The 25,602-nt window shown below is 43.8% G+C and overlaps 1 protein-coding gene across 1 annotated transcript in view; it reads left to right on the top strand.

Moving 5' to 3' along the window:
- Positions 1-25,602, top strand: part of dnah9 (dynein, axonemal, heavy chain 9) — a 119,089-nt gene that overhangs the window by 24,596 nt on the left and 68,891 nt on the right. The window contains exons 25-46 of the mRNA XM_070851240.1: positions 81-213; positions 350-627; positions 961-1,091; positions 1,211-1,337; positions 1,817-1,969; positions 2,440-2,565; positions 5,217-5,456; positions 5,684-5,844; positions 10,088-10,244; positions 11,275-11,379; positions 15,327-15,484; positions 15,909-16,047; positions 16,999-17,286; positions 19,513-19,723; positions 19,806-19,933; positions 20,299-20,407; positions 20,882-21,029; positions 21,577-21,751; positions 22,588-22,761; positions 22,876-23,083; positions 23,665-23,830; positions 24,476-24,578. Coding sequence (XP_070707341.1) covers positions 81-213; positions 350-627; positions 961-1,091; positions 1,211-1,337; positions 1,817-1,969; positions 2,440-2,565; positions 5,217-5,456; positions 5,684-5,844; positions 10,088-10,244; positions 11,275-11,379; positions 15,327-15,484; positions 15,909-16,047; positions 16,999-17,286; positions 19,513-19,723; positions 19,806-19,933; positions 20,299-20,407; positions 20,882-21,029; positions 21,577-21,751; positions 22,588-22,761; positions 22,876-23,083; positions 23,665-23,830; positions 24,476-24,578 — 3,618 coding nt within the window. The remainder of the gene's footprint in view (positions 1-80; positions 214-349; positions 628-960; positions 1,092-1,210; positions 1,338-1,816; positions 1,970-2,439; positions 2,566-5,216; positions 5,457-5,683; positions 5,845-10,087; positions 10,245-11,274; positions 11,380-15,326; positions 15,485-15,908; positions 16,048-16,998; positions 17,287-19,512; positions 19,724-19,805; positions 19,934-20,298; positions 20,408-20,881; positions 21,030-21,576; positions 21,752-22,587; positions 22,762-22,875; positions 23,084-23,664; positions 23,831-24,475; positions 24,579-25,602) is intronic.

Genomic DNA, 25,602 nt, shown 5'->3' with positions numbered 1-25,602 from the left:
GCACTAATATGTTACTAATATTATCACATTATATAATGTAACTTATATGAGTTGTGGCTAATGTGATTTTCTGTAAGAAGGAGACCACTCTGGCTGACCTGCTGCAGCTGAATCTGCACTGCTTTGAAGAGGAGGTGAGGGGGATTGTGGACAAGGCTGTGAAAGAAATGGGAATGGAGAAAGTCCTCTCTGAGCTCAACTCCACATGGACAGGTACAGGAGACACTTTGCTGTAACCACACGGCCCTTTAGTCGGCGGTAGCACTCTCACGTTCTCTCTGAATGAGACCTTTTCATCCTGCCGTCAAGAATTTATGACACATTGACAGAGTGTATTGATCCCGTCCAGGTATGCATTTCCAGTACGAGCCCCACCATCGGACCCTGGTGCCTTTGCTGCGCACGGACGAGGAGCTGATTGAGACGCTGGAAGACAACCAGGTGCAGCTGCAGAATCTCATGTCATCCAAGTACATCGCCCACTTCCTGGATGAAGTGTCGTCATGGCAGAACAAGCTTTCGGTGGCCGACTCCGTCATCTCTATCTGGTTTGAAGTGCAGCGAACATGGACGCACCTGGAAAGCATCTTCATTGGCTCAGAGGACATCCGCTCACAGCTGCCTGAGGTTGCATACTGAATAGATAGAATCACAAGCACACAGTTAATTACACCTCTGTGGGGATACCTATACCCGTTCATATGTATGCAGGCCTTAACCTGCATCTTTGTTGTTGCCATATGAACCCAGATAGCTTGACTGTAATAGATGTTAATTAACAATGCATTAATTTGCTCATACTCCTAGTTTAGGAGCTGAAATTGCACGACTTTTTAATTGCTCCCACGATGTTCGAGGCTGTGCTTAAACCCAGATGTTTGCTATTAAACTCCGATTCTCCTCTCTCTCTTTTGGGAACCTAAATCCCCTGGCCGGGCTCCCTCGTGAAATCCTCCGCAGGACTCCAGGCGCTTTGAGGGGATTGATGCTGATTTCAAAGAGCTGGCAGACGCCGTGCATCAAACGCCCAATGTAGTGGAGGCCACCAATAAAGCAGGTCTGTTTGGTAAACTGGAGGACATCCAGAGCAGGTGAGAGTTCTCTCTGTTTCTACTCCTTATGTCTGTTATCAGAGGCACTCTTGTTATACTTCTTACACATGGCTGCACACACACACACACGCACACTGAGTCTGTGTATTTCTCTGCAGACTGTCTCTATGTGAAAAAGCTCTGGCAGAATACCTGGACACCAAGCGTCTGGCCTTCCCGAGATTTTATTTCATCTCCTCTGCTGATCTGCTGGACATCCTGTCTAATGGGACCAACCCACACCAGGTGGCTCCACTAATTTTTGCCTGAGGGGCAGCAATGAATTTTATGCTCCAGTCTGTTCACGGAGTGAAAAAAAACTTTTTGCACCATGCATAGCACTTGCTGTAAGCTGCTTTTTTAACAGTTTTCTTGAACCATGTTCGACTGGACCATTCAGATCTTATTCTGGTGCTGCTGACTCTTGCAGTACCTCTGGTGTCCACACAGGGGCAATGTCGCTTATAGTTTTCCAGCCTGCTCAAACCTCCATCATTGCATCATGCATTTCCACCTTGCAGAAATAAATCACTGTTAAGCACAACTTGCCACTAAATCTCCCTAAGAGGAAGTTAACAGGCACGCTGCAGAACGTGGGTCCTGCCCTTCTATAAACGATTGTGAAAAACAGTAATGAAACGTTGTTTATTTGGCAAAGAAAATATCGGTTAGACATGAGCTGAGCGTAAATTGAGCCTGAGCTGAATGTATGTTTGTTTGCTCAGGTCCAGAAGCATCTGTCTAAGCTGTTTGACAACATGGCTAAGATGCGATTTGAAGCAGATGGAGAGGGGAATCCTTCTAAGACCGGTCTGGGCATGTACAGCAAAGAGGAGGAGTATGTCCCCTTTAATCAGTCTTGTGACTGTACTGGACAGGTAAAATACACCCATACACTTTTATTCACGTCTCTAAAACTGTGGTATAGTAACTTGTGTGGGTAGCTAAATGCCAAAGACAATTAGAGTCTAACATTAGAATTACTGCTGACAGTGGAACTACAATTTATCTGTAGATTATTTTAATAGATGAGAAAATTCACTTACCTGCCCTTTTCTGCAATGGAAGAAAATATATATCAAATATAGATATCACAGTCCCACAATAAAGGAGCCAAATGAAATTGAGTCTGTCGTTGCCCCTGGGGTTTTGCATATCAAAACCCATAAATCCATTAATTTTCCATTATATCCCATAGTATTTGCCTGACTCCACTTCCACTCTAATGCTTATTAATGACCTCATTAGGGTCCATTGATAAGAGAGCCCGTCGGTGCTCACGTGACACACATCACAATGTTTCTCTACATGTGTGTTCACGGGCCTATCTTTGATTCTGTTGTGTAAGGTGGAGGTGTGGTTGAACCGTGTTCTGGACACCATGCGCTCCACGGTGCGACACGAGATGACCGAGGCAGTGATGGCCTACGAGGACAAACCCCGAGAGCAGTGGCTGTTTGACTATTCGGCTCAGGTAAATAGGCTCAGGTTTATGTGTAGATTTAACTGACGACACTCATTTTTCCCATGAGTCAACTTATCCACCATCTGATAGACTGGTACCATAATCATGTCAAGTCCAAATCTATTTATATAGCCCAAAATCACAAATCACCTTTGCCTCAGGGGCCTTTATAGCCTGCACAACATACACCCTCAGTCCTTAGACCCTCGACTCAGATCGGGAAAAACTCCCCCAAATCACCCTTTTCATGTCTGTTGCTTCTCATAGATATATCAGTCCAGTGCACACACTCATTAATACTTTACATATAAAGTTTGCAAACAGGGAGAAAGATTACACCAAGAAGTGAGAACAAATATGTGCGTGTGTGATGGTAATAATAATAATAACGTGTCCATATCTGGAAATGCTAGTGGTTTCCTTAAATGGAGTATTTGATGCAAAGAATTACAAAATATGTGCCTGACATCATTAATTGGAATGGGGCTGAACATGGTGCGCAGAGAGGAGCGTTTAAAAAAAACTGAACGGACTTAAGAGCGATTTTGAACTCCAGGATCAATAGTGTTTACTTTACAGAGCTGAGTTACGCTTCAAGTAGCTATGCGACCTATAAAATACAAAGGTCAATCTTTTAGTAATACAGCGTAGTATTTCTTTGATTGACTGTGGATTAAAAAACCTTGAGCCGTTACTGAGGTCAGTCATAAATCAACAGTGTAAAAATTCTCTTGCTGAGGACCAGATTTAGTAAGAAAATGGCAAACGCAGATATATGTATTCAATCTGTGTGCAGTCAGTGTGTGTTTTACTAAGGCGCACCTTATTACACAGTCAGCTCCTGGACTGATCCCGGTACTGAACCTCCAGGCGCCCTCGGTGAGCTCAGAGAGGGATTTCTGTGAGATCAAAAAGCTCAGAAAAGAAGTTGTAACATAGCGACCTTGATTACAAAATATGTATTTTGACCAACTCCACCTGAGAAAAACGGTTGCTGTCACGGCGATAATTACTCATTGAATTATGATGTCATAATCTTAAGCATATATCTGATTACTTTATAGCCGCTACAGATTTTTCAGTTCATAGATGATCAAGTTCAAATTTGATGAACACAACCACAACATCCATCCGCTCGTTGTTTGTGTGGTAGTAATCAGATATTGTCCTACGAGTAACAGCCTAATTACTTCATGTTTATTGCTAATAATCAGCGACAGCGGCATTGACAGAAAGTGACTGCTGCAAGTAGTATGACCTCAGTAAAACCAGCGGAAGGCATAATCAACCTCTGTTAACACGTCTTTTCCTGCTGTTTGCACGATTCTCCCCTTAATGCGTATGCAATGAGTAGAGACGCTCACTCAGATGACAAGCAAATTGCGACGTCACATCTGTGCCTGAGCTGCAAAAGCCTTAAATCCTCTCCTGAGCATGTTCCATTTCCTTTACAAATCTCCCCTCTCTGATCATTTGTGGTCCGATGCCGCACCGAAATTTATGACCTGACAGTTTTTGTGCATCTGGAGATTTGAGAGTGAAAAACAGGCTGATGTGTTGACCAAATATTGACAGGTGAGGTGGAAGCAATGTCAGTGCCCGCTATATATCTACTGCATTTAGACTGGGTCATATATTTTCAAACAAACAGCTGCCCAACTACCGCACATGACCACGGAAATAAGGCTTTGCTGTAAAGCCAAAGTTCCTTATCAAGTCACAGAATCTGACGGGTCACAGAAAATGGTGTAAAACCAGAAAAGGTGCGGTAAATACTGTAGGTCGGACACTGGGTATAAGGAATGGGTTGTTGTGAGGGGGGACAAAATCAAGTTTAGGGCTCTTCTACCAAAAATAAATATAATCAGTCGAGCTAATAACTTGCACATGCTTTCCATAATGTTAACCCAACACAAGAACTACACATTTTTAATGTATTTTTAATTGTTACCAAAAAAGAGTGCTGTTCATGATAGATTTTTTTTTTTTTTTTTTTTTCAACCCAAAAACCATACAGACCAGTCGTGTCTCTGGGTCTTTCTCTCTGGCTGCAATTGTGGACATAAAAACCCTCCCGATAAAGTCAGCTAATCAAAGTGTTAGGGCACCCGGTATCCCCGGAGGCAGGACTCACTAATCTTCATAAAGCTTGTTGCTGTGAACATATGGTAATACATACAGGGACATAAATGATAATGTCAACACTTTTATCAAGTCAGAGCTTCTCTCATGTGAATCAAGACAGCTTGACGGGAAGAGATTTTAGTTGAGAAGACCAAAGACGAGGGAATGGGGGGGGGGTTGTAAAAAGTTGATCTAGGGTTCTTTGAAGCTGACTTCCCATACTGGTCAGCAAAAACAGGCATGGCTGACAAACGTATACTTTGCATCCCGATCCAAATGTTCCCACTTACATATGTAAAGAGAAAGAGGGTTGCCAGTTTTATGCATGAAACATATGGGCCTATACTTATTCATTTGTTGGCTCAGTTCAGACATTTGTTTCATATTTAGATGCTTTCTTGTGTCAGATTTGGATGCAAGTAAACAACCAGAGAGAGTCTGAGTAACCTTGAATAGAGGATCCGCGTCCATGAATCGCATCAGCTACATTTTTCTACAGAATCTGCCTGTGATTTCTCTAATTGTCTCTGATTCAGGTGGCGCTGACCTGCACTCAGATCTGGTGGACTTCTGATGTTGGCATGGCGTTTTCCCGTCTGGAGGAGGGCTACGACAACGCCATAAAGGACTACTACAGGAAGCAGGTGTCCCAGCTCAACACCCTCATCTCTATGCTGATTGGGCAGCTCACGCCGGGCGATCGACAGAAAGTCATGACCATCTGCACCATCGACGTCCACGCCAGAGACGTGGTCGCCAAGATGATCGCTCAGAAGGTAAGGGGGGGGGGGAGCGTGGTGGATAAATCTTTACTCTATAAATTTGTATGCAGACAGTGTGATTGCTGCTGTATTTTTTAAGAGGCTATTACTAGTGAGTAATGCACTCAAGATATTCAAGCAAGGTATGTCATTACCATAATTAGAAGAAGAAAAGCACCGATTATTTCTGGCTTTACCTCAAGCCCTGGCACTCACTCTTCAACCCTTTTTTTTTTCCCAAGGTGGAGAATTCTCAGGCCTTCGTGTGGCTCTCCCAGCTGAGACACCGTTGGGATGAGAAGGAGAAGCATTGTTTTGCCAACATTTGCGATGCCCAGTTTCTCTACTCCTACGAATACCTGGGCAACACTCCACGATTAGTCATCACTCCTCTAACAGACAGGTACGGAGGAGTCTTTCAGACTAAGAGGGAACAAAACATCATGACTGACTGCCGACTGACTGATAGGTGAAGCTAGTGCGGTCTACCGTTAGCAATCTACCAAGCTTTCCGTTTTCACACGTCACGTACGCAGCTGACAGAGATAGAAGCGGCACATCTAAGATGTACATTTCTCAGTATTTATATAAATGATTGCTGCCTGAATTTAGACTTAACACAGTAAGCTAGTTAGCCAGGCATGCTAACTACTCTTGTGTTTTTGGTTTTGGAGTATCTAAAAACAATACTGATTGAATTCTGAATTTCTCTCCTCCTACTGTCCCACTACTGTACTGTGCTTTAGCATGTGGAGAAATCCAAAGCTTGACAGGCCTGCTGTGCCTAGTTATGGTGCAAAGCTATAATGAAATATCACAGTTTGGGTGTTTTGGACTAGTATCTGGCATGCATTCCTTCACAGGTTTATCAAATGTGCCAGTTTGCATGAGGCCCATTCAAAATCCATTAGAGTACAATTTCCAAAATCCATTTCTGTTGATGAAAATTTGTCTTTTTTTTCCCCTTGTAATTGAAAAACTAGAAGATACAAGTTTCTTATCTAATAATAACCATCTGACGCATTCTAATGATCTAAATCTGAATCATTATGTACACCCACCTCATGCGAAACCTTTTAGAGCAACTCAGCTCGGGGCACTGTGCCAACAGCTTGTTTGTCCACACGCACATGTTTCTGCAGGATTCCCGATAAAGTTTTAACTCCACAGAGATGAATACCTGCTTCCCAGAGCCCTTTTGGCAAACTGCAGAGTTTGACTGTGAGGTTTTCCAGACTGACCAGTATTTCCTTTGAAGCCTGAACAAACAGAAACAATGGGCTTTGATGGGCAGATCAGCGGCCGCGTAGCAAGACTTCGCCATATGGTGCATGCTCTCGCTGCGGCTCGCTGAGGCTCACACAGTTTGCCACAGGCTTTCATTTCAACAATGGACCATGGGCCAGGGGGCCGGGTGTCAAATCCTTTAATCCACGACTTGAGAAAACAGCTAAAAGCATGTTTGCTTTGTGATATTGTTGCACGACTTTCTTTGCAACAGATCGGGCAAAAGAAGAATATATCAGGACACTGTCAAGTGAAAACCTGATATCAGCAAACATCACAGCAGCTGAGAATAAAAGGCTTGTTTTTAGTTCGACGTTATGCATGTTTTAGTATATGCTGCAAGGCAAGTTTGTTTGAGTAGCACTTTTCAGCAATGACAGTTCCAAGTGCTTTACATAAGAGATAAAAAGGCATGAGGTCAAGATATACAAAAAATTAAGGCAATATAGATATAGATAGACAGATGAAACAGAAGAGTGACAGTGCAGTACACCTCAAGTTCTCTGAGATTTTGGAATTGCCTCTTAATTGTTCATAACTGCACCCTGATTTCAGGTGTGGCTTATGATCTTTCACAGCCATGGCTGTCAGTGCAGGCAGAACCAGACTACCGTCTACTAAAGAAACAGCCCATATAAATTCTGCCGCCTTTGTTTTTATGACCAAATATCTCCAAAACACATGACATTCCCTGGAGCCCGTGTAGCCAGTTCCTTTTGGTGATGAACACCGTGACATGTGTTTGAAAGCTTTGAAAAGAGAGAAAAGTTGCCCTTGAGCTGAAAAAAATTGGTACACATACTCAACTTCAATGCTTTTCTCGTTATTCGAGTAACCAACCTGAAACATCTAATAGTTTGAAGTTAAAACATATTTAACTTTAACTTACAGGAAATGTAAAGCCATACATGTGCAGCTGCTGTGGAAACGTTTGTGATTCCAGGCCTGTGTGTGCTTGTTTACCACGAGCTGGCTCTAGTCAGTGTGGTGTGTTCACCTTCTGCAGCAGTATAATTAGGCTAAAGGAATCACGCTCGCTAATCTATAACAGCAGGACTGTTATCGGCACAATGCTAGCACTCGTTCAATACTTACTGCAGGATCTCCAAAGCTGCACCATTATGCAAAATGTCAGGAATATTTTACCCTGCACACACACACACACACACACACACACAGACCAACACGGAGAGGAATGGAGGGAGAATGAGACAGACAGACTGATGTATAGCTGCTTCTTTTAAAAACATTGTAATAAAACAAGTCACCTTGTCATAGCTGCCCGGTTTAACTTCACAGTCTTGTCTTCTATCTGGCTTTAGTTATTCCGTGCAGGACATCCTTATCCAGCCTCCTAGACGACTGATTGTGAGATTTTTGGCCATATTTCAGGGGAGAGCCATAAAGCCTGTTGGCACCGGTATTCGGATGATACACTGTATACAGATGGGATCATTTGTCTTCTTCTCAGCTTCTGTCTCTAGTTATGCTTTCCAATATTTTCGCCTTCCATACATCATCTATTAACCAGCAGCTCATTAAAATCATTGCCGTATTGATATTCATGGCAAACCACTGTGTTTATTGCCCCGATCAATAAAGTCTTGATTGTCTCCATCAGTTTACGTCAATGATGCTGCTGGTTTTTATTGATACTAGACTGGCAGACTGTTTGTTGGTCCTGACAGGTTCCGCAGGAGAAGCAATCACTGGTGTCACTAATCAGCCCGCGTGATAATCAAAGCACAGGAGCAGATTATATTATCATATAATGAGGTTATGTACGATGACGGCTGAGCCGGCTGCGAGACATGTCAGCGCTGGTTATAAGACTGTGTCAACTCTGGATTTGTCATTTGCGCTGTTGACAGCCGTGTGCAGTTTTTGTAGAAATTCAACCTTTTTCTAGGGTGCATTTACTAAAATCCAGTCAGGATGATTTAAAGGGGCAGTTTGATGGGGAGCCGTGTAGACGCTGGAGCCATTCCCAGCTAGTTTTGAATGTTTTCACATGATATTATGATTATTTCTTTTTGGGAATATTTCAGTGTTTACTTTGGAAAACTGTTGTTTCTGCCTGTAAAAGAAGTTTGATTTACTGCAAGTAATTAGTCATAACTTGTTTATTTGATTATGTGTTAATACATAGTGGCAAAACATGTTGGTGGGAGCATTGTCTTATATTTTTGTAGTACTGTAGTAGAACATTGATTCCTCTTGGAAGTCCACTGGCCGTGAGCTAGAAAACCCACCAATCACACAGTGCTGTTTGTACTGTTCTTTTCCAACGTGTTTCCTTCCCAGCTGATGCAGTGGCTTGAGGCAGACTTGTTCTTGACTGATTTGTCATAAAATGGTGGTGATCTTTGGCACTTGACGCTCCACCCGTTGAATGCCTCTCCGCACTCTGACTGTTTGATGAAGCCACTTGCTGAACCATCCGTGCGGTTTTTGGTTACAGGTTTTGCACCCCACTTCATACTTATTATGAAAAACATTTTGCCACACAGCAGAACATGAGCATCGTTAAGAGAGGGCATGTGTGGCTCTATGGAGTGTGTCACAGGATTTTTCTCAAGCACAAATTCTGTTCCTGCGTTACGTCTTTAAAGGAGTAATTCGACATTTTGAACTGTTAGTATGCTAATTTTCACTTTCTGAATCTTGTTGTCACGGGGAGGTTGCTAGGCAGCCAGCAGAGACTCTGCACAGAAGCAATAACCCCTAATTGTAATATTTCTGTTAGTGTATGCATTATCCAACAAAACATGGTAGAACAAGACTCCAGGAAGTTGATGGGCATTTATTTGAACTCCAGACAGAGCAAGGCTAGCGGTTTCCTGCTGTGCACACTTGATATGCTAAGCTAATACAACTGGCTCCCAGCCTCGTGCTTTATTGATCTTCTCATTTAGCTTTTGGAAAGAAAGCAGATAAGCAACAGATAATGCAGTTTGGAATCTTTTCCAGTGCCATTTTAAATTAATTGCACAATATTTTCTTCAGTGTTGCTTGCAGAATTTTATTTTAGATTTGACTCTTGTGCTTTTATTTGTATTCAGACTCCATAAAGAACTGCAAACTGCACAGAAAAAGATGAGTGCCATGACCTGAAATAACAATGAGACAATGCTTACTCCTCAGCTAACATGTCGCCATAGGTACCTAAAACGGAACTGAAAATGCGCCAGTGTGTGTAGTCAAGCCCCTCACTGCGAATGACTAGAAGGTGGCCTCGTCCCGGTATTTGTAGATGGAAGAGCGGTCAGTCGAATCAGTCAAAAGCCATTTGTTTGTTGCGAGCTGTCAGACCCTAGCTCTCATCAGTGACTATGTGCCTGTGTCTCGGCTATATTTAGATGCTACATCACCCTGACCCAGTCTCTCCACCTGACCATGAGTGGGGCCCCAGCCGGGCCTGCGGGCACAGGGAAGACCGAGACTACCAAAGACCTGGGGCGAGCCCTGGGTATCATGGTCTATGTATTTAACTGCTCTGAGCAGATGGACTACAAGGTGAGCAAACACACGTGCGTCCACGTATATAAGCTGATGTGCATTTACTTCAGCCCGTATTATGCATGTTTCTTTTCATCTTTGCCTCTGTCGGTGATATGGTATGCATTTGTCAGCCCACTTTTTCGCCCTTCTCTTTTCATCTTTTTTCTTTTCATCTTCTGTTTGCCTTCTACCCCCCGTTGAAAGAACGACTGATTAGCTAAACTGTGATGGTTATTTCTTTACTAAACCATGTCAAAATGCACTCACTCTGCACCCAAGCCCCACCTTGCATTATTATGCGCTCTTGTACACTCATACACACACACACACACACACCTTCTGCATATAGAGTGCTCAAGGGAGACATAAACATAATCTTGTGATCCGGCTTCACAGGGCATCATTACAGTATAGAGGCGTACTGCACCTCTGGCTATACACGCCGCAGCAAGGTGTCAGAGAGAAGTGCTAATGTACTCCAGGAGGAACACAGGCACTAGAAGCTGGCTTCAGAGCCCCACACTGTTACTCATATTCAGTCATGCACGCACACACACGCACACACGTTGGATCAATCCTCCAGTCAGCTTCGGTTTGCGTCAGAGAAGATTTCCTCGGCCCTGTAATTGGAGAGAAAAGTCAGCTGCCTGCTTCATTCTGGTCCAGCTGCTCTCCAGAGGGCTGTGCACCTGCCCTTAAGTTGATTTGGGAGGACTAAAATGTGGGTGGTAGACATTTTAGCCTTTCTTTTTTTTTGCTATCAACACCTTGTTTTATTGGTGTGACGCCTTGTTTATGTATCATCCTGTTATTCGCCTACTCTCAGCCTGCTGCGGTGCTGTGCTGTGGCAACTGCAATGAACGTTTTTTTTCCAAATATCTTCTGTCTAATTGGCGATACGTCCGTGCCTGCCTCACCATGTGGCTTATCAGTCAGTCAGACAGGGTCTCCACCTGTGAGCCTGCCTGACTGACTTCCTGTCCCGCTGAGTCCATCTGAATACCTGTGTGTGTGTGTGTGTGTGTGTGTGTGTGTGTCCACCAGTCCTGTGGGAGCATCTATAAAGGCCTGGCTCAGACGGGGGCATGGGGCTGCTTTGACGAATTTAACAGGATCTCAGTGGAGGTGCTGTCTGTGGTGGCTGTACAGGTAAGAACAATTCCAGTTCCTGTGCCTCAGGTACTCCCAAAATCCCATTTAGGGTGTGACTCCACTGTGAGGCCAGTTTCTGTGCATCGTCACCTCAGGCAGGAGCTAAATGTGCGAGTTATTTGAGAAGTGCTCTTTCCAAATGATGTTGCAGTGAAAATAAGCACAGCAGAAGTAAGTAGCCTCTTCATCACAGATTGCAAGCACAAATTGCTTCAGCTATAAGACTAATCCACCAAGGCTGGCACCTTTGCACCGCAGAGCTTTTTCATAATTGGAGCCCTCTCTGATCTGATTTGGGAGTCAAGGATGGAAACCACCTCCATTGCTCGCCTGTGGAGCTGCTCACGATGCTCGCGTCTTTTATCGCTAACACCAGCAAGTCTGACAAACTTCTTTTTGGTACGAGGTGGGTTATGATGACATTTCGTCAAAGTCACGCACGCACAAGCAGTCTGCTTGTAAATATAGCTGCATCCAGGCAACACTTAACATTTTACCCTAATAACATTGTGATAATTACATGCAACGGTCACTTTGGTTGGCTTATGTTGCTGGGAAGGACTTCAGAGTGTTCCTGTTATGTTTTGTGGCTCAATACAAGAAAGAAATAAGCTTTTGCTCCCTTTGGCATGTCTTTTATTTATTGAAGTTTATTTGTTGAAGTTTCTCAGGAGTTGGTGGAGACCAGAACAGAGCTAAAAGCAGGTTGAATGTTTTGGCTTTATTCATCAGGTTTAAATATGTCCCTCCATGCGAGTAAGGGTTAGGGTTAGTAGGGTAAGTGTGTTAAATCATTCCTTCGTATGACCTGAGATAGTCCTTTATGTGCTCCATCTTGGAGTCCTCTGGATGAACTGAACGGATCATTCTGACAGCGCCTCTGTCTTCATTCTCCTCCTTTATCTCTGTCTCATGCGTAGTGACATAAAGTTACAAAAAGGACTTTCTATTCTTTACACACTGAACTGTGTATACTCTGAGTGACCTACAGTAGCTATCATTTTGATTACGGGACTCTTTTTAGAATTCAGCCGCATTCTGTGTGTTTCAGCTGATGCTAGCTTTTCTGCTATTTTGCATTCCGTTATCCTGGATCAAACAGACCCCCTCCCTGTGGTTTCAAACGTCCCTCTGGTGTAGTGAAATCCTCCATGCTGTCGCCCCCAGACAGCATCTTCATGCGTGTGCAGTACTGTCACGGCAAAATGTATACAGTTGATAAGAACGCTGATCATCATCATGATGATAATGGAGACAGAGCTCCTCAAACGATCATTATTCACACTCACTCCTTTGCCCTTCCTTTCTTCTCTCTTAAGCAACAATGAAAGTCAAGCAGCCGTTTTCCATAAGCTGTGGAAGTCTACAGTACTTAGAGAATTTTAAAGTGCCAGAAGAATGAATAGGTGTTACGTGACATAATGAATAATAAATCATGGTGGCTCATACGTGGAGAAGTAGACCTTGAGAACAGAGGAGCATCAAACCCCTGCTGTGACAGCTGGCAGCTTGCTCCATCGCTCAGCCTGCTTCAGTGGAGCCAACGCTGAGGCATCTCTCACCATAGCACACACACCTAATCCATCCTCTTAAACAGGGAGCAGCTAGCATCGGGCAGCGATATACTCGGCTGCTGGTTGGGTCTGCTAACGCAGGTGGTGGGACCGGTTCTCCATTAAATAAAACAGAGACAAACAGAAGGCCGCCAGACGTAACAACATGGAGATAAATCGGCGAAGTTCTGCCTCTGCTACAGCCAACACAGGCCTGGACTGTGGATATACCGAAGCTGGTTGCTCTGGCCTGTACATTCAAAGAGACAGCAAAGAGTGGAGCCAGACCCCACTGGATCACACCTTTCAGAACGGTGTCTGTTCTTGAACTTCTTTTAAATGTGTTTTTGGTGTTTTACTTCCCTTCATATCCCTGTAGGATGGCAGTGGTGGGCTGCTGTCATTTCACATAAAAAACAAGCTCCACTGATGTTCTCATGAAAACTTTTATTCTTTTTTTGTGCTGCAGCTGCACTGTTTGTTTTTGCATCCCCCCCCCTCCTCTCCCTGTTGTGTTAGTATGACTGAGTGATCTGTAGCCGAGTACTCATCCATGAAGAGATGTTCCTCCTCTTTCCAGCTGTCGACTCGCTACGCTCTTTTACCACACGCATGTTAAATTCATAAAGCCTCTTACAGGCAGGGATTCAGAGTTTTAGGCCAAGACACACATACACACTCACAAAAAGTTCATTTCTGATATCTCATTCAGTCATAATGTAGACAAACGGAGCCTTGGCAGTTCATCCATCCGATAAACCTTGGCTGATAGCACGCTCATGTTATTGATGAAACTGTGTCCCTGAAAAAAGGTGCATATCGCATAACAATTTGACAGGCTGTTACAAATTAACTCTGGTGTGTGCTTATTGATATTAATGATATGCTAATGGTTGATACCAAACCTTCTCCCATGTGAGGGTTGCACTAGTTGGTGGTTGACTTGGAGTAGGACTGGTAATGGTTTGAAACTTTCTGATAGTGGTGCCAATGCAGTACTTAAGTTTCTCAAACCATTTTTAAAAGGGATGGTAATATCGGTAGCGCCGTCTGTGTCTGTTTTTGGTCCAGACTGAAATATCTAAACAACTGTTGGATGGATTGCCATGATATTGCCATGACATTCATGAATTCCAGACAGGGTTGAAAATTAACTTTTTTGTGCACCTGCCAGTGTGTTTTTTTACTGCCAGCCACTTCCTTGTTTTAGCCCACGGTGTGTAACTACATGTAGAGAAAAATAATAGAGATCTACAATATTCAAGCTTGACTATTTAGGAAAATAGGCCAGGGTAATTAGATTTTTAAGGAAAATACTGACATCTCTTGTCTCTCTCTCGTTCATACACACATGCACATTGTACACATGCACACACACTCACACACACAGAGGTGAAGTGCTTTTAGCCTAATAAGTGGAGAACACCGGTGACGTTTGCGCCAGATTGCGAATATTCTAATTCCTCACTTGGAGAAAAAAATGTGTTGTTCCAGTGCACTACACCAAGCATGCCCACAGAAACACTCACTCACACACACATGAACTATGAACTGGTGCAATTTGCATTTGATGAGGTAGGTTAACCCCTGCAATGTAACGCCAGATTGTTTTTCTGTCCCCTGGTTAAAGTGTCTGAGTGAAACAAGCAGACTTGTGATTCAGCCTGCACTGTGGAATGCCATAAATCTTTTATTCCTCTTCCTCCTCTTCTTATGCTTCTTCTTCTCCATCTTTTTTTTGTGTAGAGACTATTGGCAAACTACTTTTAGGTGCTGTACTGCCAACCTCCGAATGGGAGTGGAACATCAAACACCAAATTCACCTGCAGCAGGTGGCAGGTTCTAATTTGCTGCTGACTTTGGTGATCCTCAGATGTTTTCTTTAGCACGACCAGAAGGTTAAACTTTTCACTCATGTTGTGAAATAATAATAATAATAATAATAAGTGTAATAATTTTGGTGGACTCATAACACACACACATCAACGTGAGTACGTGAAAAAGTTGTATAAAGCCTTAGGTGCCTCTGAAGGGACCTGTCTCAAATGTGATATCTGTCCTCAAGTGATGTCATTTGAGTCACTGGGACTCAAGACTACAAGTTAGAAAGGGAAAAGAATCTGTTGGTGTAGAGCTAGAAAGACATGAGCTTATCAAACCTCTGCAGCCTGCTCTTCGTCTCTACTTGAGGCTGGCAGCATTAGCCAGACACCCATATTGCCGGCCAAGCTGTTGGTGGTTGAATTGCATTATGGGTAAACTAGCCTCCAGGTTTTAACAAGGACGAAGAATGTTGGTGTCATAAACAGATTTTTATTAAGGTTGGATATCCAGCTCTAACTGTGACAATTCCTTCTACTCTGTATTGTGTGTCTTCCTCCGTGTGTGCAGGTTAAAAGCATCCAGGATGCCATTCGAGATAAGAAGCGGAGGTTTAACTTCATGGGAGAGGAGGTCAATCTGTGCCCCTCTGTTGGCATCTTCATCACAATGAATCCAGGCTACGCTGGCAGGACTGAGCTTCCCGAGAACCTCAAGGCTTTGTTCAGGTATGTCAGGGGACAAGCTCCAACCCCCTGTGAAATCCTATTCTTGTCCATTGTGCAGGTGTGGAAGCAGAACAAGCATCTCAAACCCTGGACAATAAAACTGAAACAATCTGCAATAGAAAATGTGTTTAGGGTTTTCTTAAAATGTAATTTGAGTGAACCAACCCTTTAACATTTATGGGGAGCCATTTCTAGTAACCCAAACACAAGTCTCTTTAAATGAACTTGATGTTATTCTCCAAACATTCCTGTTTGTGAGAACAACAAAAGTAATTTCTAGTCATCTGCTGTGTCTTTCTGTAGATTCCTGTAGATTGTGTATAACAAGTTGAGTGAATTGTGTGAACGATAGATGACAAAGCATTTATTAATCCCAGATCAGGAACGGAGTTCCTTTTAATTCTCTCTGTCCATGTCTCCACAGACCATGTGCCATGGTGGTGCCCGACTTCGAGTTGATCTGTGAGATCATGCTGGTGGCCGAGGGCTTCCTGAACGCTCGGGTCCTCGCCAGGAAGTTTATCACCCTCTACACGCTGTGTAAGGAGCTGTTGTCCAAACAGGTACGATCTGCTCTCTTTCACACATCTGATATGGTTAGAAAGAGCCGGCTCTATTTTCACTTCAAAGCGGAACAACTGACACAATGTTCCTTTTATACTTGAGGCTTTTGATAAAAGAATGACTCAGGGACACCACACAAGAGCTGACTTTCCAACGTAACTGTCTGAGTGAAGTGTTACATGCATATGAATAATAAGCTGCAGGGAGTTATGATGTTATTCCATCAGAAATGTTTCTTTAATCCTTTTTTAGTCTGCTCCTGTTTTACATGTCATGCCATTATTTTAATTATTCAAGAAAGCAATAAAATCACTCACAGCGCTGACTAATAGTTAAAGTCGAGCTCCTTGTCTGAGGTAAGCCGTTTGATGAGCCCTCAGTTCGGAATGAATGTTCCCATGACCACAGGCCCATTTTAAGTGTCTCAACGCTATATATTTCCTTTTTTATGGCTGTTTTATAAAGTTCTACTTCTTTGGACATTTTTAAATATCACCTTAATTACACTTTTTAGCTGCTTTAAAGTTGTTTGCCAGAATTTCATTCTGAGTTTTCCAACATTAGCAACTTGGTGGCAATGAAGTCAAGGACTGAAACTGCAAATCAATGGAAAGTGCAGATTCAGAGAACTACTTTCTGGAGTTAAACAAGTGGATCATAATAGTGGGTTTAATATTAGATAAGTTCTGCTGCTGGTCCTGTGCAGTATGACTGCTGTTTCTTCCTGCCAGCAAATAGACACTGAGACTCTGAAATACATTCATGCTATCAAATCAGCAGGGAGCTGAAATAATGCTCTAATATTATTGTGGCTTCCAGTTTGAAAATGGTGGTTGAGAATGCTGCAGCAGTATGTGTTCTCCAGTTTTGGCCGGTCTACACCACGTACTGCTGTGAGACTAAAAGCATGTGTGTTCAGCTCACTTACATCTCTTTGGCCTTTCCCAAAGGACCACTATGACTGGGGCCTCCGAGCCATCAAGTCGGTCCTGGTGGTGGCTGGCTCTCTGAAGAGAGGAGACCCTGGCCGAGCCGAGGACCAGGTGCTGATGCGAGCTCTGAGAGACTTCAACATCCCCAAGATTGTGACCGATGACATGCCCGTGTTCATGGGGCTGATAGGAGACCTGTTCCCTGCCCTGGATGTCCCCAGGAAGAGAGACCCGGACTTTGAGAAGCACGTGAAGGAGTCCATTCTGGATTTGAAGTTACAGGCTGAAGACAATTTTGTACTCAAGGTACGGAAAACACATCCCCCGGTTGCCTCCTGACATGCTTGTCTGCTGCCCTTTATCAGATTCTGTTTTGATTACAACTCAAAAAATGTGAGTGTTACAGAGCCGGATGAAGGTAAACACAATCACAAGTTGTCTGTGAAGCACAAGCAAAGTCCCTAAAGGGGGGCTTCATCTTTAACAACTTAGACAGATATTACAGTTGTAGCACTTTCATTTAGATTTATCTTAGTTCTTTCCAAAAGCTATTTACCTCACGTCATAATCTTCCACTGGGAAATACACATTAGTGTCAAAAAAGTCTGCAGCATCTGGATGAATCGGGCAAATATTGCAGAAAGCCAACGGTTGGCTGCGATGAGAGTTCAGGTGCCCAAGCTGCTGACCTAATTCTAGTCATTATGTTACATCTAGATACACACACACACTCACACATGCACAATAGAAGGCGGTATATGTCAGAGACAGATGAACGCAGGACCAGGGGAAATAAGTGCAATCTGCCTCAGGTCAAATAGACACGGGAACCACATAATAACGCTCCATCAATGGAGGCTGGCGCTGCACCATGCCACTTAACCCTGACATTGTGAGAGACAGCCACAGAAATAAACAAAGAGGAAGCGAAACACAGCGAGCGAGCGAGCGAGAGAGAGAGAGAGAGAGAGAGAATGGGAGAGCGGTCAATAACAACCGTCCACCCCCAGAGCCTGAACTTTTACTGTCTTTGTCTGAAATCAAAAGGTTGGCCTCACAAACAAAGAGGAGGAGGGGCAGGCGAGGTGAGAGAGACAGCATACCTTTAGCATTAGCCTGTGCTAGCATTAGCCCTCCCCACATCAAAGCAGTAATCAGCCGGGGCCTTTGAGAGTGTAAAGCGGCCCGCGCTCCGGGTGAATGGATGGTGAGTAGGAGCCGCTAGGAGCCCGGTCGATGGCATTGATTGAGCTTGCCATCTGTGTGTTTGAGTGGAAGTGGGGAGGAAATCTCTCTCTCCTTTTTTTTTTTTCTGTTTTGTTATTCCATTATGCTCTCTGTTGTGTCACCTCACGTACCTGAACTGACTGAAAATATTACACTGCAATTCAAGGAAAAAGTCAAGTGTGTGTGTGTGTGTGTGTGTGTTCATTTTTAGGGTTTAACGTTCAACATGAAGCACTTAAATATGACACATGACATCCTCAGCACTGGAGAAACTGTGCAAGTATGGTTATTGAGAAAACAGTGTGGATGATTTAAAAATGAATTGATCACTAATAGGTTACAAACCAGCGACTCTCTGCTCTTTAAACTGGTACATGAATGCACATTTTACTGTTTTCTTCTGCTTTAATGAAATAACATGAAATAAGTCAGTTTTTTTGTAAATACATGTTTTAAAAAAAAAAAAACACCTTTTATGGTGGTATGTTTGTCTTTTACAAACAGCACTCCACCATTTTGTAACACCGGCTCTCTGTCATATATCAATTGTAATCTCAAGCCAAGCTGTTAGGGCTTTTGGCAGCTCTTCCACGTCCTTTGTGTATTACATTGTGGGGGGATACTATCCAATGAAAGCACATCTTTCCAAGTATGCAAACTGACTTTTGGGACACCTTATAAGCTCTTGTCTGTGAATCAACGCAGACAGGGTTGAGACAGTTGTTGTGATTGGCCGTCTGCACATTCAGACCAAAGCAACAACCAATCACATTACTGCCTCTGGCCTGCTTGCCTTCACTGACAGAGATAAGGACTTATGAAAGCAAATAAAACAAAATGTTCATTTCCCATCTTCATATTTATATAATATTTATTTTGTCTGTATGTATTAATATAAATTTCAATACTGAACACATTTGGTCTTCATAGAAAGATTAGAAGACATGACAAGTAAACTGATCTTTGTGTGTAAACTAGGCAGAGTGGCCCTTTAAGTGTGCAAACACAGAATAATGAGAGTGCAGATATCTGTCCTTCCAGAAGACCACTGCTGTCATTTATCGTAGCGTGTGAACAGCGTACTAAGCCAGTGTACTAACCCCGTCATTCTGCATCACTTTATATTCACCATAAAGCAGAACATGAGGAAGGAGGTGCAGTAGACTGAGTGAAACAGTGTAGTGGCCCATGAAAAGCTACATTATCCTGTAAAAAGGTTCAGTGTCTAGGTGTACACCGTGTCATCAGTGTCCTTCATGTGATATAAACAAAGCACAGCACAAACGTTTGGTTGTGTGTGTTTAGGTGGTGCAGCTGGAGGAGCTGCTGGCGGTGCGTCACTCTGTGTTCGTGATCGGGAACGCGGGCACGGGAAAGAGCCAGGTGATGAGGTCACTCCAAAGGACGTATCAGAACATGAAGCGCAGACCTGTGTGGGCGGACCTCAACCCAAAGGCTGTGACTAATGACGAGCTTTTTGGCATCATCAACCCGGCAACCAGAGAGTGGAAAGACGGTGATCACCGAGTCCTGCAGCAACAGTGTTTGATGAGTACAAAATATTTAATGACTAAAATGTGAAATGCTTCTCCCTGCAGGCCTTTTCTCCAGTATAATGCGTGAACTAGCCAATATAAGTCACAGCGGACCTAAGTGGATTGTTTTGGACGGAGACATTGACCCGATGTGGATTGAGTCACTCAACACAGTCATGGATGACAACAAGGTGTGAGCGAGTTGTGCGTGTCTGTGTTTATGAATACATGGTCTTTAATTCAGTATGAAAAAGACTAAGGTCACACATTTTCACTGTCTGCAGCTCACTAAATCAGCATTCATATATATATACAATAGAAAGATGTGGTTGACTCATCGCCGATGCGAGAGAGTAGTAAACTATTTGTACTCTGAGTGAGACAATAAATGACGGCGTGTGTGCGTGACGCCAAAAATAGCGAAAGCAGCCGAGGAGAACAGAAAGTGACATAATCCAGGCTAAGAATGTGTAAAAGGCAGCTAAAAAAAACCCACGCTCTCTTTCAGTCATATCTACAGTCCACTGTGTGCAAACATGCCGTCTCCTCCTGTCAGGTGCTGACTCTGGCCAGTAATGAGAGGATCCCCCTGAACCCCACCATGAGGCTGGTGTTTGAGATCAGCCACCTTCGCACCGCTACCCCCGCTACAGTATCCAGAGCAGGTAGTCCTTGCTTTCCTTTCTTTGCCTCATCCTTTTTTACTTTAGTGCTAATTACTGTAGCAAGTGTCGTTCAATGAAATGTAGGAATTTGTCTATGAGGGCTGTGTACAAATGCATGTGAGCGAATGATGTGTTTGATCTCATTTGTTTGAACTTTTTTCAAAAGAAGTGACATCCCTTCTCACTGGTATATATTCCTGTGTTCTGTGTGTACAAATTGTCTTAAACTAACTGATGCACACAGAACCTGAGGCCATGTAGTATTCCGGCATAGGAGCACAGTTTGCTTTCTGGGTGTCGAATACTGGTACAGCCTGTATTGTACTTGGAGGTGACATGGCGCATATATACAAGCAGGAGGTGTGGGGGTGGAGAAAAGCTGCCCGACAACACATTTTTGCCCCAGGGAGCCATAACGGGTTAAAAGAGCCATGTGCGCTGGCATTGTCATCACTAAATGTGTTCTCTTTCCAGGCATCCTGTACATAAACCCAGCAGACCTCGGCTGGAACCCGCCAGTGTCCAGCTGGATCGACAAGAGGGAGGTCCAATCAGAGAAGGCCAACCTGACCATACTGTTTGACAAGTACCTCCCCACTTGCCTGGATACCCTCAGATCAAGGTAACACAGCTCCTCAGCTCTGCTCTGTGTCACCACGAAAGGACATTTGTACGGTCATTGACGCAGGATGTTGGGATGTGACGTAACATGGGGAGGGACTGTGCAAAAGTGGGCCGAAGCAAACAGGGACTGACTCAGAAGAACTGGATGCCATCCCGCATTCTATTGTACAAGACCACTCGCCTCCTCCAGCACCTCCATCACCACTGTTATTGGAGCAGACAACAAAAACAGGAAGCAGAGGAGGGAGACGGGGAGGAGGAATATTTTGTCCTCATTGCTACGCCAAAAATCTAGAAATTGCACCACTGTACAGAACCATAATGCCACATACAGTAGATATTCATAGACACATTAGTCATCCGCTTTCTGAAAAGTTGTATTTTTTTCTGTTAAATCAGGGGAAAAAGTTCCAAATTAGATAAGATGAAACCATATTCTTACATTTTATTTTCTGCCTTCGGCCGATACTTTGCGTGCTAAATGAGGAACACAAGTCAGCGGTAAGGCTACAATCTGGTGATGTAATGTGTCTTTCTCTGCTCAGGTTTAAGAAGATCATCCCTATCCCTGAGCAGAGTATGGTCCAGATGCTGTGCTACTTGCTGGAGTGTCTGCTGACTCCAGAAAACACCCCGCCAGACTGTGCCAAGGAACTTTATGAGCTCTATTTTGTCTTTGCTGCGGTCTGGGCCTTTGGGGGAGCCATGTTCCAGGACCAGGTACTGCGTAGGCCTCTAGGCATGTGAGACGCTTACTAAGTGGTTGCATAAAGGGGAAGAGAATGGAACATAACTGAAACAGCTGAATGATTTTTTTTCTCATAACTCTTCCCTGCACTTGCATTATGGGTATTCCTCGGTACTATTCAAGCCCTGATGGCTTTTATGCAACTGAACTTTGTGTGTCTATGAAAAGTCATTTGAAAGTTATTTCCAGTCGAAGAAACGGCAGGTTTTTGAAAAGGGAGAGATCTCCATCTGAAAATGAAGTGGACTCAATTCCCGTTCAACAACACACAGGCCGGCTGAATTTAAATCGGCGAGAGTCATGGCGAGCAGTTGCTAAGCAATCCAGTTAGCGCCGTACAGTAAGCGCGTCCATCTAAGTTATGGGATAAAACTGCTCTCCCCTCGGTACAAATGTACTCCACTTTATTTTCCCATCACAGATGCATTTAAATGCTAAGTGGTTTTATTGACTTGAGAGTTGGTTGTGAATAGAGGAGACAGGTACCGAGGGTTGGGGAGGCAGAGAGGAAGGCGAGGAGCTGCCAACCAGCAGGTGATGAGGCTACTTCACTGTCTGAATCAGACAGATGGATAGATAGGCCTGCCATCTCTCATTTTCTACCCTTCAACTGCTGTGGCTGCATCTCTATGTTGTCGCCATTTATTTGTCGTCTGGTTTGTACTCACACCAGTGTAAATCAAACGCACGGATCCATAGCTACTGTATAGGGGGGGCGGGGGGGGGCAGCAGAGAGGAAGTCATTTTAGAGTATTGACCGCTCAGCCTACCCTCTGTGTCTCTGCGTGTGTGCTCTGTGTGAGTGTAGCTGGTCGACTACAGAGTGGAGTTCAGCAAGTGGTGGGTGGCCGAGTTCAAAACCATCAAGTTCCCATCTCAGGGCACCGTGTTTGATTACTACATCGACACTGAGAGCAAGAAGTTTGAACCCTGGTCCAAGATGGTGCCCAAGTTTGAAATGGATATGGATACCCCGCTTCAGGTACAACAGGTTGTTTACGAGTATTCAAGCTTTTTTTTTTTTTGGTGGAATTGCACTGATTTCACACAGGACTGATTTGCTGTATATACATATATGTATGTTTTCCATGTGCAGGCATGTCTAGTCCACACCACAGAGACCATTAGAATTCGCTACTTCATGGACCGTCTCCTGGAACGCCGCCGACCCGTCATGCTGGTCGGGAACGCTGGGACGGGGAAGTCTGTCCTGGTCGGGGACAAACTGGGATCACTGGACGCAGAAAAATACATGATTAAAAATGTCCCGTTTAACTATTACACCACATCTGCAATGCTCCAAGGTTGGAAATGTGCATTTGTTCACCAAGCTTTCCGCTATCACCGCTTCATATATTTGTTTCCGATTAGCCTGTCGTTGAAATTGCGTGAGTGATTTTCTACTCTGGAACATCGGTTCCAGTTGAACCCCCTGTTAACTTACAGTTAGAGCACTGTGTTTCCTCTACCAAATCATGTGTCTATGGATAGATGTTGTTGATGTTGGATGCTGTCCATTCTCTAAAGTAGTTGATGATAAGACTAAATTGCCATTTTGTTTTGGCCCTAGCCAGTGACATTTGTCGTGTTGATCACAGGAGTATTCCAATTCAAGACTCATTATTTCTTAAAACCAACTTGCAGCAGCCTGTGCAGCTGCAACCATCACTGTTTTTGTTGTGAGGTCGGAAGATGACATCTCTGCTCTGCTCAAAAGCTCTAATTTGTTGGCTGTTTTTGAATTGAAGACCGTTGCCGCAGTGACCTGTGACTCTCAACTCAAAACTACCCTACAAATATTGCTTTCCAATCACATCTTTCTCAGTGTTCATTCATTTCTTTCCCACATTTCTGCCCTCTGCTCGTCCATTCCTGTCTCACACAGCGGTGTTGGAAAAGCCCCTTGAGAAGAAAGCAGGGCGCAACTACGGACCTCCAGGCAGCAGAAGACTGATCTACTTCATTGACGACATGAATATGCCTGAGGTGGATGCATATGGCACTGTGCAACCTCACACACTCATACGCCAGCACATGGACTACAACCACTGGTAGGACTCTATATACATGAGCAAACAGGAGTACACGCCTTGACTGTTTAAAGAGGATGATGTTAGACTGGAATTGTACCTCAGTTTATTTCCTGAAATGATGGACAGGCCCAGGCAATTTCTCCATGTCTTAGCATAGAAAAGGATAATTCAGATAATAGAGTGCCAGCAGCTGATGGGTTCAATTCCCTAATAATTCAAAGGAACAGCTCCTCCACTGAAAACATTTCCCTTTTAGTATTCAGAAAGATCCCCGCCTCAGTAGTGATATGCTACAACTTTTATGAGTGTCAGAAGTCAAATGTGAGAGCAGGGTTGTATGATTCCCCTTAAAAGGATTTTGTTGCTCATCTCTGTGACACAGTGAGGCCATTCTGAACATGGTTCCACTGCGTCAGACACAGGCTGACTGGCTTAGACACGGTCAGCCCATTAGAGATATGCTGGGAGGATTTCAGGTATGAAATTGAGAGGAAGGAGGATGCTACTGAGCCACGCCAGCTTAAGTGGGAGCTGAGGCGTCCATATCGGCAAAAAACGGGAGGAAGATGTGCGGGTGTGGGGTGGGTATTTGTGTACATGCGAGGCTGTTAAATGATGAGTGTGTGTGTGTGTGTGTGTGTGTGTGTGTGTGTGTACTTCCAGGTATGACCGTAATAAGCTGCTTTTGAAGGAAATACACAGCGTTCAGTACGTGTCCTGCATGAACCCCACAGCCGGCAGCTTCACCATCAATCCACGACTGCAAGTACATATTCGCACACACACACACACACACACACACACACACACACACACACACACACACACACACACACATACAGCATGTCCTTACAGCACATTGTGTTCCACTGGTTATGTAACACAATGCTGAGGTTACATGTGCACTAATTCCTCTTGCACATGTTATCATTTTATCATCATCTTTTCTATATATTTGTGACATAATATGCTGCTTTGGTTTCTTTCTTCTTTTTTTTTAGCAAAACTGAATTGTTATATATTGCGTTGTATTGTTTCTTCGTGTGTTCTTTGTGTTTGTTTCTTCATTCATTGGTGAAGCCAGTCACGCACAGTTGATTCGATTTAGATGAAACGTAAACAAAATGGAAATTCTGACACAGCACTTCAGTATTTAGGAAATCACCCCGGCGTGCCTGAGGGAGGTGGCACGTTGTTTGCGTACTTATCGGTCTGTTCATGTGTTTGTGAGGCATCGCAGGCTGAACCGATTTGACGTATCAAAACTTTACCAGACTAAAACACAGTGGTAGAGGTTGGATGCCACAATAACTGTTCGTGTGTTCATTCGGCGTCAGTGCGTTCTTATTCGTACATCGGTCTGATAAGATGACTCAGACATGACATTACTTAGTTTACCTGCATCCTGGTAGTTGTCAGGTTTTTGGATGAATGTGTGTGTGTGTATTGTCTAAATATCATAATCTGAGTCACACACACACGAGTGGTCCCAAAACAAGTGCGAGAGTTTTGCGATCTGCCTGTGATTAAGGCCTGCTTATGTGATAACATTTAAACATGATTAAAGGGCAAGGCTGCCATTAATTTAGAGTCTTATTTCATTGTCTACAAATCCCAAGCCTAAAAATGGGTTAGTCATAGTTTCATTTTAAAAAGCGCTACTTTACCTAACAGGGTCTCACTGTAGTTCTTGCTGGGGACTCGTTTCAGCAGTGGATTAAATGACGTTTTGGACTCTAGTCAGTATTTCTGGCAGCAGGTTTCTGCATGTGGGGCTGAGTCTAAATACA

Source organism: Pempheris klunzingeri, chromosome 20 (assembly GCF_042242105.1).
Source record: "Pempheris klunzingeri isolate RE-2024b chromosome 20, fPemKlu1.hap1, whole genome shotgun sequence".
Lineage (NCBI taxonomy): Eukaryota > Metazoa > Chordata > Actinopteri > Acropomatiformes > Pempheridae > Pempheris > Pempheris klunzingeri.
The sequence above is the reverse complement of the archived record's forward strand: the minus strand, read 5'-3'. Positions and strand labels throughout refer to the sequence as shown.